This window comes from Saccopteryx bilineata, chromosome 4 (genome assembly GCF_036850765.1).
Source record: "Saccopteryx bilineata isolate mSacBil1 chromosome 4, mSacBil1_pri_phased_curated, whole genome shotgun sequence".
NCBI classification, from domain to species: Eukaryota; Metazoa; Chordata; class Mammalia; order Chiroptera; family Emballonuridae; genus Saccopteryx; species Saccopteryx bilineata.
In genome coordinates, this window is record NC_089493.1 from 278880668 (window position 1) to 278901273 (window position 20606).

At 47.5% G+C, this 20606-nt stretch overlaps 1 protein-coding gene across 1 annotated transcript in view; it reads right to left on the reverse strand.

Moving 5' to 3' along the window:
- Positions 1–20606, reverse strand: part of SNX29 (sorting nexin 29) — a 568687-nt gene that overhangs the window by 539336 nt on the left and 8745 nt on the right. Inside the window, exons 2-3 of the mRNA XM_066274829.1 lie at positions 6991–7055; positions 4873–4925 (exon numbers count right to left, since the gene is read on the reverse strand). Coding sequence (XP_066130926.1) covers positions 4873–4925; positions 6991–7055 — 118 coding nt within the window. The remainder of the gene's footprint in view (positions 1–4872; positions 4926–6990; positions 7056–20606) is intronic.

The window sequence follows — 20606 nt, forward strand, 5'->3', positions numbered from 1 at the left end:
GGAGGAGAAGGATGTGGGAAGAGACACATACAAGAAGTTTCATTTTCCCAAAAGGACTGAAAACTATGCCCAGAGTTACATGGAAAGAAATCCTCCATCCTCAGTTGTTCCTTTAAGGGCCTGACCTGTGGTGGTGCAGTAGATAAAGCGTCGACCTGGAACGCTAAGGTCACCAGTTCAAAACCCTGGGCTTGCCTGGTCAAGGCACATATGGGAGTTGATGCTTCCTGCTCCTCCCCCTTCTCTCTCTCTCTCTCTCTCTCTCTCTCTTTCTCTCTTTCTCTTTCTCTCTCCCCTCTAAAAAATGAATAAATAAAAATTTTTTAAAAAGAGGCCCTGGCCGGTTGGCTCAGTGGTAGAGCGTCGGCCTGGCGTGCGGGAGTCCCGGGTTCAATTCCCGGCCAGGGCACACAGGAGAAGCGCTCATCTGCTTCTCCACCCCTCCCCCTCTTCTTCCTCTCTGTCTCTCTCTTCCCCTCCCGCAGCCAAGGCTCCATTGGAGTAAAGTTGACCCGGGCGCTGGGGATGGCTCCATGGCCTCTGCCCCAGGCGCTAGAGTGGCTCTGGTCGCGACAGAGCGACGCCCCAGATGGGCGGAGCATCGCCCCCTGGTGGGCGTGCCGGGTGAATCCCGGTTGGGCGCATGCGGGAGTCTGTCTGACTGCCTCCCGGTTTCCAACTTCAGAAAAATACAAAAAATAATAATAATAAAAAAAAGAACAATAACAAGGCTCATTGATTCTTTTGCCCCTCCATTCTATCTGTAGTCTACTACTTGCATGGTTAAGTGTCTCAAGCTGAGAAACAAGTGTCTCCCGGCCAGACTTCACTCCCTGAGGGGCAAGGCAGTGTTGGGATTCAGCCGGTTCACACTGGTTCGGCAGAACTGATATCTAATTTTTTGTTGAGTTCGGCAAACCAGTTGTTAAAATGGCACCTGTAATCAGGATTCTCTCTAAGGTGGGAGCCTGGAAAGCCGCCCAATGTGGAAATCAGAAATTTACATTCCTTACTCATTTTTAACATTCATCTGCGCAACAGCGTATTCTAAGCACCCGTAGTGGTGTTCATTTCTTCCATACGTAAAAAAAGAATTGACGGAACTATGCTTGTAATATTTTATTTATTCATTTCATAAAACTCATTATACCTTTGATTGAAATACTACATTTTAATTCCCTCACATTTGTTACTTCAGTAGGAAGTGAGGACGCCAATCAAGAAGCAATATGGACGTGTCTTAAATAAAGTTGTATTGTTTTTTGTCAGATATTATTTAATATTTCTTCATTAATACTTTAAAACTCTTTCTTATAACATAATCTAGTTTTATGTGTACCTCTTTTATTGCTATTATTTATTAAATGCATGAAATAATAAACTACCTTTCAGTATATCTTTTTTTATACTTAAAACAGTCATTAGGGCAGAGAAACGGTTGTTATATTATCCCAGCACTGGGCAAGGACTTCCTTCTAGGGAATGAAACTAATACTCCTACATGCCTGGCATTTTTACACACTGTAGGTGACTTCATCCTCACAGCTGGCTAGGTGGATACCAATGTTTGGTTTTCCCCATACCACCAAGCAATTCTCCAACACCAGCAGGGTGTCCTACAATTCAACTCAACCCTGACACTACCTGGAGAGAGCATCAGCTCCTCCAGGTTAAGGGCTCAGTCCCACAAGACTGCACCAGCCCGACTTCAGCAACAGTCGCAAGTCCAGGTTGTCACCTGTGCTGCTGACTAACCAGCTATGTATCTCAGAGCTTCCCATGAGCCAGCCCCTCTTTGGGTTTGATTAATTTGCTAAAGTGGCTCAAAGAACTCAGAGAAAGATTTTACTTACTAAATTACCGATTTATTAAAAAGAGTAACTCAGGACCAGCTTGGAAGAAATACAGAGGGTGAAATATGTGGGGGAGGGGGTGGAGCCATCATTCCCTCTCCGCCAGGGCCACTCTCCCAGCACCCCCACGTGTCCACCCCCTAGAAGCTCTCCACATCCCATCCTTTTGAGTTCCTATGTAGGCTTCATTATATAGGCATCATTGACTGAAGCATCAGCTATTGACACCTGAACTCAATCTGCAGTCCCTCTCCCCTCCCCAGAGGTGATGTTCCAAACCTCTAATCACATAGTTGGTTTTCCTGGCAATGAGCCCCTCATCTTTCCTGATTTCCAAAAGTCAGTGTGTGACATAACAAAAGACACCTTTATGGAGATCATCACTTCGAAAACTCCAGGGATTTGGTGAGCTCAGTGCCAGAAATGAGGACAAAGAACAAATGTATATCTTTCTTGCCCTGGCCAGATAGCTCAGTTGGATAGAGCATCAGCCACATGTGCAAAGGTTGCCAGTTTGATCCGCAGTCAGGGCACATATAGAAACAGAGGGATGTATGTCTCTCTCTCTCTCTCTCCCCTTTCCTCTCTCTCTAAAATCAATAAATAAAAATTTTTTAAATGTATATCTTTCTTATAAATCACAGTATCACAATAGACCTACTTCTTGAGCTCAGAAAAGTAAGGCAAGTAACAGCTGAAAAGAGGAAGAGCCTGAGGCCCATGCCCTCTCATGCCAGCCTGCCCAGGGCATACTGACAGCCCCCTGGAAGAAACGAAGCAATAAATCGGTCTAATGATCTAATGCCACAAACTTATACTGAGAACCTAATGTGTGACAGGCACAAAATGTTTGTACAAAACACTGAGAAGTAAAAAAAAAAATGGAGAAGCTGCCCTCTGCTCTCACAGTTTACAAGCCTCGTGGTGGCACAGTTAAACACCTGACCAGGCTATGATGCAATGTACACACTCAACCAGACCATGAATTACTGAACACCTTCTAGATGCTTCTAGGGACTGGGAATATATCAGTGTACAAGACAGCCTAATATCACCGCCCTCACAGAGCTGACATGGTCTGGGAGACAGAAATAAAACAGAAAAGCACAATGCACATTCTGTTAGTTGGTGACAAGTGTTATGGAGAAAAAGCAAAGAGGGACAGAGCGTAAGGGAGGAGGTACCACTTTAAATCTGCACCAGCTTCAAATAGTCCCCACAGCTCTATTAGAACGTAGCACTACACGGTCTGTCCATGGCTGGCAAAGTGTCCCAGAAGAACAAGGGTGTGGCGGACAGAGAAGGGAACGGCTCTGCTGGGTGGGGAAGGGTAAGAGGGTGCGGGGTGCGGGAAGTCTCCAGGACGAGATGAGTGCTGAGCACGTGGGTTCCCTCCCGTCCCTTCCTCTGCAGGACAGGCTCCCAGCTCTCCCCCGTGCAGGGCATGAGTCAGCCGGAGTGACTTCACAAAGCCTTTCTAGCAAATGCTTATGTGTCTCTCTTTGCCAAAACCTTTGTGTGGCCTCCCCATCAATGTTATAAGCTTACACAATCATGTCAGTCTTTCCTGGGTCATGAAGGTCAATGGCAATTTTTAGGATTTTTATTAAATAATAAAAGCAACACACAACCCCAGTATAAAATATGAAAAATATCGGGAAATGTAAAGATTTCCAATAGTCTTAACTTCTTACCTCTGTTCACATTTTGGTACATTTTTTGCCAGAGTTAACATAACTAGCGTTCCTCTGTATCCATATAATTTTGTATTTTGCTCTTGTTAATTTTACTAAATATATAATTTTTAACTCTCCATATGCTTTCTTTTTTTTTTTCTGTATTTTTCTGAAGCCGGAAACGGGAAGAGACAGTCAGACAGACTCCCGCATGCGCCCAACCGGGATCCACCTAGCATGCCCACCAGGGGGCGACGCTCTGCCCACCAGGGGGCGATGCTCTGCCCCTCCGGGGCGTTGTTCTGTTGCGACCAGAGCCACTCTAGCACCTGGGGCAGAGGCCAAGAAGACATCCCCAGCACCCGGGCCATCTCTGCTCCAGTGGAGCCTCGGCTGCGGGAGAGGAAGAGAGAGCCAGAGAGGAAGGAGAGGGGGAGGGGTGGAGAAGCAGATGGGCACTTCTCCTGTGTGCCCTGGCCGGGAATCGAACCTGGGACTTCTGCACGCCAGGCCGACGCTCTACCACTGAGCCAACCGGCCAGGGCCTCCATATGCTTTCATTGCTTAAAAAAATTCTGCACAGCCTGACCAGGCAGTGGAGCAGTAGACAGACTATCGGCCTGGGACACTGAGGATCCAGGTTCAAAACACTGAGGTCACCAGCTTGAGTGTGGGCTCATCCAGCTTGAGCACAGGCTCACCAGCTTGAGGGTGGGGTTACTGGCTTGAGCATGAGATCACAGACATGATCCTCTGGTCGCTGGCTTGAAGCCCAACATCACGGGCTTGAGCTCAAGGTCACTGGCTTGAGCAAGGGGTCACTGGTTGGCTGCAGCCCTCTGGTCAAGGCACATATGAGAAAGCAATCAATAAACAAGTAAGGTGCCACAACTACAAGTTAATGCTTCTCACCTCTCTCCTTTCTTGTGTGTCTGTCCTTGTCTGTCCCTCCATATCTCTCTCTCTCTCTAAAAAAAAAAAAAAAGAAATTCTGCACAGACATCAGTTTAATGGCTATATAACATTCCACTCTACTGAGGCACTATAATTCTTTAATCATTTCACAATTGTCAAGCATTTAGGTTTCTGAGTTTCCATCATTATAAATTTCCCTGAAAATAACTTTACGCAGAAGGTATTTCAAGTAATTCCATTATAACAGATTCCAAGAAAGAATTATGGGAAGCTGGAAATACTTTAGTGTAGCCACTGCATGGCTGGTCTACAGAGCACCCAAATTGAATCGCCACACCACCTGGCTACGCAGGCAGGCTCCGAGGCTGGGCTTCTCCGGCCACCTTTCTGCTCTTGACGGCAAATGGTTTTAGAAGCGACATATTTACCTGCTGTCAGAATCCGAGGCGATTTCCTTTCTCCCTCCAAAGCGGATCTGGCACTGCACGGAAAAAGAAGCCACTGAGATCAGCTCTTGGGATGGGACAGTCAAATGTCGCAAAACAGCCCACACAAGCCTCAGGGTCAGTAGGAACACAGGGCCACACACTCTGAGTTCAGAGTCAGGGCATCCTCCTGCCCTGGTATCAGCCCGAGATGTGAGACAGTAGCCACCAAGCCTTCCAGCTGCCACTTGAAGGAAGTCCTTATCTCCCACGTGTACAGAAGGGAGCCCAAGGGAAAACAATGCTAGAAGGAACACGGAAGCACACGCCTCTGCACATCATCTGGGCAACTTCTGTGTCAGCAGCTGGCTGTCTACAACCCAGGGCTCTTACCCGGCAATAATTAAAACTTCCCCAGGTCCACAGTGATGGGCCCCTTCTGACAGGGACTAACGTTGTTATGACTGGCTAGAAAACTATAACAGTAAAAATCACACTTCAATCAAGTCATCTACTTATGCTGAGTGACAATTTAGGCAGGATGGGTACAAACAAAAGCAAACTATTCCTTTCTTAAAAATTGTAGTAAAACATAAAATTATCTGTTTAACCATTTCTAGTTATACAATTCAATTCACAATATTATGCAACCATCACCACTATCCACTATTTTCTTTTAAAGGTGTAGCATCTCCACCGTGGGTAGCAGGCTTACAGGATTCCTAAATTTATCAAGAAAAAAAATTATATCTATATCTATATATATATGTAAAATTTTAAATGATACATTTGTCAAAACTTATAAAACTGTACACTAAAAATTAGTGTATTTTGTTGTATGCAAATTATACCTAAACAAAGTTGATTTGTAAAAGGTATACATGTACAACACTCTCATCCCTCTAAAATAATAGTAACAATAGTGGCAGATTGGCATAAGCTCCAATTTATTTTTATTTAACTGCTACACTTAAAGAGATTCCACTTGTCTCCTTATCTTCTTGTCAATATTTTCCATTTCTGGAGCGAAGAAAGAAGAAACGAATAAATGGGAGCTCCGAATTTACAGTGGACCAGGAGCCGGCCGGGCCTTAACCTACTTTAACAAACACAATTTCCTCAACAGCCCTGTGGAGATCTGTGGCCAGACTACAGAGAAGAAGGATGCCCAGAGAGGCTGGATGAGTTGCCCGAGCACACTGAGCTGGGAAGAAAGGAAGTTAGCCTTTGACCCTCGCTACACCTGAGCCTGTGCTGTTTCCACAGTATCAGGATACCTCGAGGCGTGGGTGCATGCTCAAGTCTCTGAGTTCACCTACCACCCAACACAGTCACCACCTACCACACATCTTTATTGAAGTATGTATCTCCTAGCTCCCTGTCTTATGAGTACATGCATATAATTGTCAGTCACCCCTATAAAAATCTGAGCTCCCTAGAATTCCCAGCACTGGATCCTAGTTCTGCTATTTGTGAACTGACACCTGAGGGAAGTTATTGGACCTTTCCAAGCTTCAGTTTCTTTAGCTGTAAAATGGAAATAATTATGGAACTATCTCACAGGTTGGTTGGATTAAGTATAAAGCACCCAGCAGAGGTGAATGTGCAATAAATGATGCATGTCCGCTACATGCAGGCGAACAACCTTATGCCAGCTCATGTCAAAGCTCACTTCCCATCCAGCCACTAGCCAGGCATCAAAATACTGTAGCATCAACCAATCAGAGCAGAGCCCACCTGGAGGATCCATCCATCATTCCGAGCATGGTTGATTCCTCCTCATCTCGTTCCTAACCACAACCACCACCTTAGCACCCATAAGCGTTGCCCTAAAACATAACTGCCTGGAAATGAGACTGAAACCCATACAATACCCTTCTCAAGGAGACATCACTGAAGGATGCTGTCCTCCAGAGGGGTTTAGAAAGTCGGAACACAGAAACGCCTCTGTCCCACCTCTGAATGTCTTCCCTGCTTTATTGTTTTCTGGGGGAAACAGCTTAACTGTTACCAGATACAACGTGGGAGTAAGTCTGTCTATATACAAGGGCAGACATGACTTCTATATTACCATAATTATCTGACACTATTACTTATCTCAAACACAAGCTTTCCTCTTACCTGTTTCACTGCATCCAACAGTCGCTCCAGCAAAAATTGTCTTTTCATGTCATTGTTCTGTGATCCTAAAATGCAATAAGGCTTAATTAGTTCTATTTGACATTAGTCTTCTATTAAGTCTTTTTGACATATAGTATATGGCTGTTCCCAATGAGTATCAGCATTCTGTTTAATAAAATCAACAAAAAAACCAATAAGCTACATTATTACACTGAAGTTTGACCATTTCCCTATTACTGCAACACAGGAAAATAGCTAAACTATAGTCCCCAAATTTGAAGAGTGTGTCTGAAACAGTCTATCAGGGTTTCTCAACCTTGGCGCTACTGACATTTGGGCCAGATAGTAGGGGTTCCCTATGAATTGTAGGGTGGCTAGGAGCATTCCTGGCCTCTACCCACTGGATCCCATTAGCACACATGTGCGCACGCACACCCGCACACACACTCTAGTTGTGGCAACATGAATATCTCTAGATGTCCCACGGGGAACAAAATCGCCCCGACTGGAGAACCAATAGTCTAACTTAAAATAAAGGTTTCCTAGAACGCAGGCACTCTGGTTGGCTGACTGCATCATCCTCCCTATATCCTTTTCCCATGCCACTGCAATACAAGCTGAAAACCTCATTACTCCTTCTCTAAGTCTGTTTTATGAGGCTGACTGTAAGGAGCTCTAGCTAATGAGATGCAAGCAGAAGTGCACTGGGAGGGTTCTGGGAAAATTATGCCGTCCTAATAAAAGACCAGATGTTAATGGCTTCTTTCCTTCTTCCATCCTTCATGCCTTAATCATGAACTCACCGCCATGCAGCAACAAGCCTGAAGGGAAGGCCAAGAGAATCACAAACACACCAGCCCTGATGTCAATTTGCTGCTAAACCAATACCAGAAATCTACTGCCTCTGTCACAACAAATAACTCCACTTGTTCAAAGCACTGTACATTGAGCTGTTACTTGCAGCCAAAAGCTTTTCCAACCAATACACGTGGCATACACTGAACTTCCTCTTAAAGAGGGTCTGGGCAAGGACACTTCAGAGTAGCAGGCAGAGCACTGCCAGAGCTACATCTGACGCTCCACAAGAGGTCCAGTGACTCCAAACAAAAGAGACATGGCTACAGGTTGTGATGTACCTCATGGTCACAGAACACAGTTGTCACCAGAGCAGATGTTCCACACCACAGGTCTTGAACTGCCACTAAGCTGCCTCTCTCCTGGCCAGCTCCACATGGGCTTCACCAGAAAGTACCAGCAGGGCATCGCCCCAGAGATGGACAGCAGTTCATCCAAGTCATGCCAAGGCTACACAATTGATAACAACTGTGACCTTCTGTTGAGCACTTCCTGAATACCAGGCACTCATCCAAGTACTCGCATGCATTGTGTCTTATAATTTTCACAACCACCCTGCAAGCCAGCTATTAGGAACCCCATACCACAGATGGGGAAATTGAGGCTCAGAGAGGATGTCCAACTATGTGCATTGATTCAGTCACTATTTATTTAACTTCCACTGTGTCCCAGTAGATATTCTAAGGGCTGGAGACATAGGAGTTAAATGGTGTGTAAGAGCCATCTTCTCATGAAGCAGAAGTTCTATTAGGAAGAAACAAATAAAACCAAAGTAAACAAATAAATAAGATGATGTTAGAGAGTCATATGGGGGGGGGGAATGGGCTGATGAGACAGGGAGGAAGCAAGGGGGCCACGTTAGCCAGGGTAGTCACAGAAGGTTTCTCTGCACAGGGGACATTGAGCTGAGCCCTTTATAAAGAGAAGCAGCAGCCATGGAAAGATATGGGAGACCAGGCTTTCACACAGGGCAACAGCCAGGGTGGAGCCCAGGAGGCAGGAACACACTTGGCTTCTGGTCTTCCAGCTCCAGAAGGAAGTCTGCAGCGCTTGAACAAAAAGGGGAAATACGATCAGACAGGCAGGCAGGGGCCAGTCCACAAGGGGTCTCAGGGGCCATGATAATGGGCTGTTGTATTCTAATTTGAATAATAACTGGTAGACCTGTGACCCGGACTCAAGACTGTGCCCCTCAAATTCCTGTGTTAGAACTACCAAGGCTCTTCCTTCACTCCAGGCCTGGAGAGAAAAGCAGTAGTTAGACATCCCATGGACACACAGTCACGCAGCTGACTTCCCCAATGTTGCCACCGTTATTTTACTGGAAGGGGTTTTGAGAAAGGACAGCATACACATCATTCCCACCAGATAAGAGCCATCTTGAAGCGTCACTTATGATGGAGACCTCCCACCTGCCCAAGGCCCTCAAACATCTCTTGACACCTGTGTCTGTCAGTAAATCCTGCTCTTTGTGTAGCAGGTTTTGTTTCTGTTCTTCTGTAACACCAGAATAGAGAAGACAGTCTCCCCTTCTTCCTTTTCCCAAGTACGGCACCCAACAACTCTACTTGCCCTTGGGCAATGCCAGCTGGAAACCTGAGAAGGTTTCCCCCTCCAGAAATGCCTTTGTTGCTTTTTCTGATCACAAGTGCAACTCATGTAATAAAACGGCCATGTGACCCAGCAATTCCACTTCTGGGTACAGACCCCAAAGAATTGAAAGCAGGGTCTCGCAGAGAAACTTCACACCCATGTTCACAGCAGCTGAAACATGAGAGCAATGCAAGTGTCCATCAACGAGTGAACGGATCACCGAAGTCTGGTCTGCCATACAATGGAATACTCTCCAGCCTCAGAAAGGAAGGGAGCTGCAACTCGCTATAACATGGATGATGCCGAGGACATTATGCTAAGTGAGACAGGCCAGTGACAAAAAGAGAGTGTATTATTCCACTTCTATAAAGTACTTAGAGTAACTAAATTCATGAGGAACGTATAATAGTGGTTGCTGAGGGCTGAGGGGAAGGAGGAATGGGGAGTTACTGTTTAATAGGTACACAGTTTCAGCTTTGCAACAAAGAGTTACCGGAATGGATGTTAGTGGTAGTTGTACAATAATGTTAATATATTTAATACCACTGAACTATACACATAAAAATGATTAAGATGATAAATATTATAGTATGCGTATTTACCACAGTAAAAAAAATATATCATGCAAAAAAATACAATAAAAACAAATCAGGAAAAAAATGTATGAAGAAAATTAAAATCTCATGACTGACCATTTTTAGTGCAGTAAATCTCAGCTTTCACGTGCACACGGATCCCCTGGGTATTGTTAAAAAGCAGGTTCTGATTCAGCAGGTCTGGGCGGGGCCTGGGATTCTGCATCTCTCTCAAACTCCCAGGTGAGGCCGATGCTGCTGGTCCCTAGCTCACACATGATCAGCACAAATTAGTGTCTACCCTAATGACACGCACAGTGATCCTAGATCTTTTCTATGGTATCTTGCCACCACTGCTTTTTCTAGATGAGTTGTCAACAGCCTCCTCTGCCTCACCTTGCAATGCCTCTCCTGAGAGGAAGAAAAACCTGTTCTCTACAGAGAACAACCTCAGCCCACCACTCCCCTCCCTGGCTGCCATCTCTCTACAAGAGGACAGTTCACTTGAGTGATACAACCCTGACCTCGGAATGGGCATCTGTGGCCAGCCTAGCCCTGAGTGAGGATTAAGAGAAGGGGTCTCCTGTGGAGGGAGCACAGGTGGCCTCAGGAGCACTCATCAACGGCAGGAAGTATCCAATAGGCCCATGGCCGTGAGTAGTAGAAGGAGCACTAGTGGGAAGTCACAGGGCATCATGAGTCCTCACCCCAGCCAGGCTGCTTGCTGGCCATGTGACAGGGACAGTCACTTCCCTTCCCTGGGCCCTGGTTTCCACACGAGCTCATGCCATCTCAGCTCTGCCAACATGGGGCCCAGGTGGAGACTCGCAGGCAGAGCAATCAAGGCCCCCCTCTCTCTCACCTCCTCCCAGTGAGAGAAAGAACACATCAGCCCTGCCAGGGCCAAGAAGACTCCTCCAATCCCACATTGATGCCCACCTGCTGAGCCTCAAGTGTGGGCGAAGCCATTAAGTGATTGGCTTTTTGTCCTTTTGTCATTGACAAAGAAGGAAAGGCGGCTCCAGTCACCAGAGCACTGAGGCTCAGAGAGAAAAAGAGCTTCCCCCAAGCCAGTCCCAGCGGAAGTGCTCCAGGAGGCATTCAATGTCCAGTGCACTGGCTCCAGCTCTACATCTTGCTCACTCTGAACCCCTGTAACAAACCTGCAGCTACAGCCCCACTGCGGGTTCAGGGCTGAGTCCCCCGTGAAACCCCAGCTCTCCCTTCCTTCCTTCTCCAAGGGCAGCCTTCAGCGACGCTATCAACCAGATAAGCCAGAACAGGCTTCTGTTTAACTTCTTCTGAGGTCGCCATCAAAATGAAAATAAAATGCGTAGAGTCACTCCAGGAAATACAGTCAGGTGTCCACAAACCTGTCGGAGAAATGCAGTGACCCCCTAGGGCTGTAAGTCAGAAATCACAAGTGTGTGTGAAAATCCCTCACCTAGTCCCTGTTGTCTTGACTGTTTAGACTCCATAGGACTCTACTTTAATCTTTACCACAAACCGCCAGAGATTAAGAATGGGATAGAGCAGGTTCAAATCCTACACCACCAGCTATGTGACCATGGGCAAGAGAGCTAAACCCTTTGCCCCTCCTCGGTCTGTTAAATGAGTGGATGTTACTGTGCCCAGTATATACCAAGCACTTTGTACATATTAGCTATGGTTATTGTTGTTGTTGGCATAAGACCTCTGGCTCTAACAATTATTTTCAACTGGCTACCTTCTCTTTAAAACACAGGCAAAGCAATGAAATCTAGGCCTCTGTGTTTGCTGCCCTGAGGGATAAAAAAGTAAAAAGGGTCCCTGGCATCTGGGGAGGAGAAAACGGGCAAGATGCACCAGGCACTGTATGTACAGTCCTCCTCTAATCCTTGCAACAATCCTGGAAGCCAAGGTAAACATGTCCCATCCACAGAGGAGTTGGGTCACTTGATCAAGGCCATACACACTTAAATAGTGGGATTTCCCTGCCTCCCCATGCAAGGGCAGAGGTAAAGTCATGCCAGGCATTCCTGTGGTGTAAGGCTAATAATCCACGCAATGCACTAAGCACAAGGAAGAAAAGAGAAAGAAGACAGCGTTCTCTGGGTGCCCACCGCATGCCAGTGCTCCGTCGGGGCTGAGACCCTGGTCTGCCTGGCTCTTAGGCCAGTGCTCCTTCCACACGCCACCCGGCCAGGGGAAGCTTACTGAAAAGGGGGAACTTGCGCTGTGCTTTCAAGTCTGGGGAGAACCAAAATAAGGAAACCCATTCGGACCGAGCACAACTGCTTAATGGGTGCAGGGTTCCCTTTTGGGGTGATGACAATGTTTTGGAACTAGATGGAGGTGGTGCTTGTATGACATTGTGAATGTACTAAACTCCACTGAATTGTTCACTTTTAAATGGTTATTTTATAATTGTTAAATATATAGTTTAACAATTGTTAACTGTTTCAATTGTATTAAAGCCATAATTACTTTTATTATGCTATGTGAATTTGACCCCAATAAAATTTCACCTCAGTAAAAAATATATTTTTATGGGAAGGGATGCAACAGGTAAATATTGGCCCAGAGCACCTCCCAAGCCAAAGGAACAACTACAGTAGGACGCTCCAAAGGGTGGGTGGGGCGGATGACCCCAGATAGTACCCAGCCCCCACACTGAACAACAGAGTGGAAAAGCCACCCACACTCACTTCTCTTTCATATTTCTGATGACACTGACAGGGACAGTCTGTTTGATGCGTGGAGGTCCTTAACTTCTACATCAGTCAGGCTCTGAACAGGAAACAACCAGCAAACTCCAACACGGATAGTTCAAGGAGGTTTACTTATAAGGGGCTCTACTGAAGAACGGCTCTAGATAAGCAATTCTCATTGAGGGTGATTTCACCCCCACCCCCAAGGGACAGTTGGTGATATCTGGAGACCTTTTTTGGCACAACTGGAGGATGCTCCTGACATCGGGTGGGTAGAGGCCAATATGCTGCTAAACATCCTACATCACAAAGAGAATTATCTAGCCTAAAATGTCAAGAATTAGACATTAGAAAATTCTGGTCTAAAGTAGGTTCGATTATCCCATTTCGCAGATGATGAGATGAGGCTCAGAGAGGCTAAATAACGTAAGCCTCCACCGTGCTCTGATTCCCATCTCCTCTCACCCGCTCAAGGACATACTCCAGCAACTGTCCCTCTCTTTCCCACACTTTTTTGCTCATCTATGAAATTCCTACAGCATGCAGGGATATTGTAATATCTCCTCCAAATTTAATATCAGCCACGGCTCGTTCCCCCATGCCCCTCCAGCTGCAACCCCATTTCTCTGCTGCCCTGTCCAACACAGCTCTTCTCTTTGAGAGTCACGCCTGCCGCCATTACTGTTCCCAGCTCTGGCCCCATGCCCTTGTGCTCCCATCGCCTTCACCCTGCACGGAATTATCTACACAGTGGCCATAACATCTGGAAGCACAGGTGGACACTCAATAGAGACTCACTGATATTACAGAACAAACACGATACACCCAATGACAGATACTATGTGGCCTTTTCTTTTTTTTTTTTTTAGGGAAAGAGACAGAGAGAGAAAGAAAGTGAGAGAGATGAGAAGCATCAACTTGTTGCAGTACTTTAGTTGTTCATTGACTGCTTCTCATATGTGCCTTGACCAGGGGGCTCAAGCCAAGCCAGTGATCCCTTGCTCAAGCCACCGACTTTGGGCTTCAAGCCAGCGATGTTTGGACTCAAGCTAGCGACCTTTGGACTCAAACCAGCAACCATGGGACCATTACTATGATCCCACACTCAAGCCAGAGACCCCATGTTTAAGCTGGTGAGCCTGCATTCAACCTGGCGACCTCAAGGTTTTAAACCTAGGTCCTCAGTGCTCCAGATTGACGTTCTATCCACCATAGTCAGACAATACTATGTGATTCTTTCAATGCACCCTGCAAAGCTTCAATTAACAAGGCATTTCTATCAAGCCCTGCCATAAGCTTGTGGTACACTATCTCAGAGATTTGTTTCTGGTTTTCACTGAATAAACCAGAACCTTTAATGTACCACAGAATAGTAGATGGCAAACTTCTGTAAAGAGCCAGATAGTAAATATTGTTAGCCTTTGCAGTCCATACAGTCACTGTCACAACTACTCAGGTCTGCTCTTGGATCTCCAAAGTAGACAACGGACAATACGTGAATGAATCAGCTCGGCTGTTTACAAAAACAGGCCTTGGCTGGATTTACCCCACAGGCCAGCTTGCAGACCACTGCCCTCACAGAATGAATGGGGGGTGAGGGGGTTAAAACAGTAGTGTCTACCTTTCCACACTTAACAGCCATGCTGTAGTTAAGACATTTACGTATTAGGTGTCCCCAGCAGTAGCAGCCTGGGCCACACCTTAATCACGTTCCCATCTTCCTCACCCTATAACCAACACCCCACATGAGAGCTTTGTAGGGGACAGGTACGTCATCACCTTTTGCCACTGGTACAATTTATACTGGGGCACATTTGCAAGCATCTAGGATGCATGACTCTCAACCCAATGAGTTCAGTGCTGTTGCTTTAGCTGTTTAATTTCGACCACTGTTCCAAATAAAGAGATGGAAAGAAAGCAGAAGTGAAGGAGGAGGGGAGCGGAGAGAGCTGCCCAATCCAGGCCAGCGGCATGCACGTGCAAGACGAAGACCAAACCCCTGCAGGCCCACAGGGCCAGGTGGAAAGTGCAAACGAGCGATGTGGCAGGGAAGGCAGAGAGGAGGGTGAGGTGGAGACTGCGGGGACCAAGACAGATGCCCCTTTAGAGCTGGCAGCTGCTCCTCAGCCCCAGCTGACAGCACCGCACAGCGACCCTGGTACAGCAATGCTCCATCTCTTCCAGAAACTCAGATGCTCACTTCAACTAGTTGGCACCTAGTTATAGTCTTTTTAAAGAAGTATTTCAGCCAACTCTATATGAACCAAACATAACACACCTAAACGCCAGATCTACTACCACTTCTCCATTCTGAGATGCTCATGAACCCTTTACATTCACCTGTAAGCTGGATGCTGGCAGCCCCATCCTACCGGATAAAGGAACTGAGGCTTGGAGATATTGATCACTTGCCCAAAGAACAGCTCAGAGGCGACAGACTCAACATCTACCCCAAAGCCCATGCCCTCCCACCTCCACAAGACAGGTAACCTTGGGCAGCTCAAGTTCAGACATAAAAAGGGGTCCCTCTGCAAAGGGCCACCAAAAACAAACCAACCTCCCAAAGGGTGGCTCAAATGTCACCCTCTCTGAGAAACCTTCCCGCCGAGAACCCTCCATGGGCACAACGGGCTGACCGCTCTCTGAGCTGTGCTTCAGCGGCCCTCCCTCCGGCCACGCACATCCCTGCTCTAATCCCTGCAGCAATGGGCTGACTGCTCTCTGAGCTGTGCTTCAGCGGCCCCCCACTCTGGCCACACACACCCCTGCTCTAATCCCTGCAGCAACGGGCTGACCGCTCTCTGAGCTGTGCTTCAGCGGCCTCCCACTCTGGCCACACACACCCCTGCTCTAATCCCTGAAGCAATGGGCTGACTGCTCTCTGAGCTGTGCTTCAGCGGCCCTCCCTCCGGCCACGCACACCCCTGCTCTAATCCCTGCAGCAATGGGCTGACTGCTCTCTGAGCTGTGCTTCAGTGGCCCCCCCTCCGGCCACACACACCCCTGCTCTAATCCCTGCAGCAACGGGCTGACCGCTCTCTGAGCTGTGCTTCAGCGGCCCTCCCTCCGGCCACACACACCCCTGCTCTAATCCCTGCAGCAACGGGCTGACCGCTCTCTGAGCTGTGCTTCAGCGGCCCTCCCTCCGGCCACGCACACCCCTGCTCTAATCCCTGCAGCAACGGGCTGACCGCTCTCTGAGCTGTGCTTCAGCAGCCCTCCCTCCGGCCACACACACCCCTGCTCTAATCCCTGCAGCAATGGGCTGACCGCTCTCTGAGCTGTGCTTCAGCAGCCCCTCCTCCGGCCACACACACCCCTGCTCTAATCCCTGCAGCACAAAGGGTTAGGGAGACTCTTAAACCCGCTCCTGTGCCAACCCTGGGTGGGGAGCCTTTTCGGGATGGAAACAAGCCTTAATGCATCACTGCTCACCAAGTAAACCAAGAACTGTTGAATCAAGACTCTTAAAGGGATCCATGGTCCCCCAAGTAGCTGCTTCCAACAAGACCAGCGTGAGCCAGGCCACCGTAGCAGATGTGTGCGTGTAACGCGGAGTGAAGCAGTTTTGTCTGCTCAAGCACTAATATGTGCACAGAGAAAGTGAACAACCATTCATTCCCAAAGTCGCGGCACTGGTTCCCAGCTCTGTGGAGTACAATGGCACAGCGGGGCCAGGAAAAAAGAGCAGACTGTCTGTCACCACACAATAAAGAGAAGCAGGTTCCACTTGGAGATAGATGGGCTCAGGCCATCCAAGCGGGAGTGGGATGTCAAGACCGAGTCAACAGCAAATTTATAAACGGGCAAAGAATTTACTCCAAAGCAGGGATCAACAAACGTTTTCTGTAAAGAGCAGATAATAAATATTTTAGGCTTTCCGGGCCATGAGATCTCCACCATAATGATTCCATTCCACCATCATAGTGTGAGAGCAGCCACAGACAATAGTAAAAGAAGGGCGGCTGGGTTCCAACAAAGCTCTATTCACAAACCGGGTGGTCGGCAGAGTTTGCTGTCTCTGTCGTAGAAAAAACGCTGACATGGCAGAGTGCAAGCACTTAGAAGAGAATGTGTACCTTCCCCCAGGGCTGGAGAAATACAAGTTACATTCTTACTAAATTAAGCACCATATATTACCATTACCTAACTACTAACTTGACCAAGAAACATTTAAAATGAAATTCTCCCGTGCTGGTAAAAGCCATGGGGAAAAAGGCACAAACCACCAGTAACAACATACTGGTGCAGTAAGTTCTTAAAAAGCAAATCCAGGCCCTGGCCCGTTGGCTCACTGGTAGAGCGTCAGCCTGGCGTGCTGGAGTCCTGGGTTCGATTCCTGGCCAGGGCATACAGGAGAGGCGCCCATCTGCTTCTCCACCCCTTCCCCTCTCCTTCCTCTCTGTCTCTCTCTTCCTCTCCTGCAGCCAAGGCTCCATTGGAGCAAGGTTGGCCCGGGCGCTGAGGATGGCTCCATGGCTTCTGCCTCAAGCACTAGAATGGCCCTGGTTGCAACAGAGCAATGCCCCAGATGGGCAGTGCATCGCCCCCTGGTGGCAGGAGTCTGTCTGACTGCCTCCCCGTTTCCGGCTTCGGAAAAATACAAAAAAAAAAAAAGCACCCTGGCCAGTTGGCTCAGCGGTAGAGCGTCGGCCTAGCGTGCGGAGGACCCAGGTTCAATTCCCGGCCAGGGCACACAGGAGAAGCACCCATTTGCCTCTCCACCCCTCCGCCGCGCTTTCCTCTCTGTCTCTCTCTTCCCTTCCCGCAGCCAAGGCTCCATTGGAGCAAAGATGGCCCGGGCGCTGGGGATGGCTCTGTGGCCTCTGCCTCAGGCGCTAGAATGGCTTTGGTCACAACATGGCGACGCCCAGGATGGGCAGAGCATCGCCCCCTGGTGGGCAGAGCATCGCCCCACGGTGGACGTGCCGGGTGGATCCCGGTCGGGCGCATGCGGGAGTCTGTCTGACTGTCTCTCCCTGTTTCCAGCTTCAGAAAAATGGAAAAAAAAAAAAAAAAGGCAAATCCAAAAACTGGGGGAATTGAGGAAGGGTACCGTCCCTCTGTCCTCCAGGTACTGAGTAAGGTGCTATATGTTCATCACTCACTCTCACTTCCCTTTTCTGATCAGCAAGATAAGGGCTAGAAAAGTGCTCAGGTGTACCACCGGGAGGAAATCTAGGATTGCCGGAGTCCAGATTCTCTCCTCCACGGCGCGATGGCAGCCTAAACACAGACTCATGGAGCACAGAGGTTTCCTGCAGTGTTCTAGAACAGGGGTCAGCAAACTAGAACCCCGACACAAATCCAGCTGCTGCCTGTTGCTCTAAATAAAATTTTACTGGAACACAGCCATGTCCTTCCATTTACTCATTGCCTGTGCTGCTTTTATCCTACAACAGGGATGAGTAGCTGGGACACAGAGCAGATGGCCTGCGAAGCACAAAATATTTACTATCTGGCCCTTTGCAGAAAATGCTTGCCAAATCCATCCTAGAACATCATAAATGAAATTTGCTTTCTTTTCCTACAGTGGGAGAAAGGTTAAATAACTGGGGTACATCAATTTTATGGAACATTATCAGCCATTTCTAATCATCGTGAAAAGAAGAACCATGGATAAATTCTATAATACAGGGATGGGCAAAAGTAGGTTTACAGTTGTGAGTACACCAGTTTTTATTTTTGTGTGATTATTTATTCTTCTGTTATATATTTTCCCATATGAACAACTGTAAACCTACTTTGCCCACCTGTGTAAGTGGAAGCACTAATTCAAATGCAGGCTCAATGCAATTACGTAAAATGCATATGCTCTGAACAAAGACAGAAGTGAAGTACCTAAAAATCTAAATATTTAGTGTACAAGGGAGGTATGTTTATACATATATTCTATTTTTTTACAATAGTCTTTAATGTCATTGGAGTTTTTGCCTTTTTTTTAAGATGGGGGGAAGAGCAGATTCTGAAATATGGCGCCACGGGGAAGGAAAGTGAGATGGCCTGGGGAACGCTGGCCAGCAGGGTGCTGCTGAATGGACCAGGAAGTGCTAAGCCAGGCCCCCGGAGGGCTCCTGGGCAGACAAGCAGGAATCGGGCAGGGAATGGGTCCTCACTCCAAGAGAGGCTTCAAGCTGCTGCACCCCACACCCAGACCTGCTCAGCTCACAGCCTTTCCTACCTCAGTAAAAGGCAGTTCTTACGTCTGACCTGTGGTGGCACAGTGGGCAGAGCCTAGACCTGGAATGCTAAGGTCACTGGTTCTAAACCCTGGGTTTGCCTGGTCAAGGTACATATGAGATGCAACTACTTTGAGTTGATGCTTTTTGCTCCTTCCACCCTTTCTCTTTCTCTCTCCACTCTAAAAAGCAATAAATGAAATCTTAAAATAGATGGATGGATGGATGGATGGGAGGGAGGGAGGGAGGGAGGGAGGGAGGGAGAGAGGGAGGGAGGGAGAAAGGAAGGAAGGAAGGAAAGAAGGAAGGAAGGAAGGGAGGGAGGGAGGGAGGAAGGGAGGAAGGAAGGAAGGAAGGAAGGAAGGAAGGAAGGAAGGAAGGAAGGAAGGAAGGAAGGAAGGAAGGAAGGAAGGAAATTCTTACCCTTCCAGCTGTGCTCAGGAACGAAAAAGAAAAACAGGAATCCCTCACACCTCCCCCATATATGCTCAGGTATACCCTCCCTGTGAGGCCTACTCTCATTATCCTGTTCAAATTAATACAGTCCTACCCCTTCAATTCATCCTCTATCCAGACAATAAGTCAGATGCCACCCTTGGGCCTGGACTGGGCGTAAGATCCAGACCTAGCCAACCAGGGCCACAGTGATAGGTTTCAGGATGACCACCTGGCCATCGAGACTGCTAAGAATCAGCCCCAGGACTTCTGTGTAGCAACTGGGAAAAGGGTCCACTCTGCCTGGGTGATGATACATTGTGGGATGTGACCCAAGAGCTGCTGGTAGCCATCTTGCCTCCAGGGAGGAGAGGCTGCCTGAGGAGGAAGCCAACAGAGAAGAGCTGTGACCTGCACAGAAAGGCTGTCCCACTGATTCTCTGAGTGCCTGATCCAGCTGAGCCTGAAGCCAGCCCTATCCCTACACTTCTCCATTACAAGATGCTTTAAATTCCCATTGTGCTGAAATAAGTTCTGCCACTGAAGAGTCCTGGCTAACACATCCCTTATTCCAATTAAACATTTTCAGTAGCTCATTCAATTCACTCCAACACACACCAAGAGTACAACCCTTTGCTAAGTGACAGAAGATACACCAAAATGTTATCCAATAAATGTCTGTAGAATGATGAGCCCTAAATTTCTAAACTTCTGGCCTGGCTCTGCTAACCTCTCGACTAGAGCAGCATTTTAAACTAGTACAACCACTTTGAAAAAAACAGCAATCAAGAATGATCGCCTGACCTGTGGTGGCACAGTGGATAAGGCAACGACATGGAATGCTGAGGTCGCCAGTTCGAAGCCCCAGGCTTGCCCAGTCAAGGCACATACAAGAAGCAACTACACGTTGATGCTTTCTACTTCCCACCCCCACCTTTCTCCCTCTCTCTCTAAAAAAATCAATTTAAAAATCTTTAAAAAAAAAAAAAAAAAAGAATGATCAACAGTTTTATGTTAATGCTGCTTCAGGAACATCATCCCAAAGACAAAATCTAAGGCAGGCAAACGACCTTAAAAATTTCACCACTTCCTCACTTAGCACAGGAACAAAAACAGGTGGAGGGAATCGTCTAAGTCTCCACGAGCAGAGTCAAGAAGAAGTATGCTACATGCAAGATGATGGGTTAATGATGGACTATGAAGTCTGTAACAGTGAGCAATATGAAGACCACACATCAGTGTGTTGAAGTTTATGCAGAAATGTCGAGGGTAAAAGCAAAATGCAAATT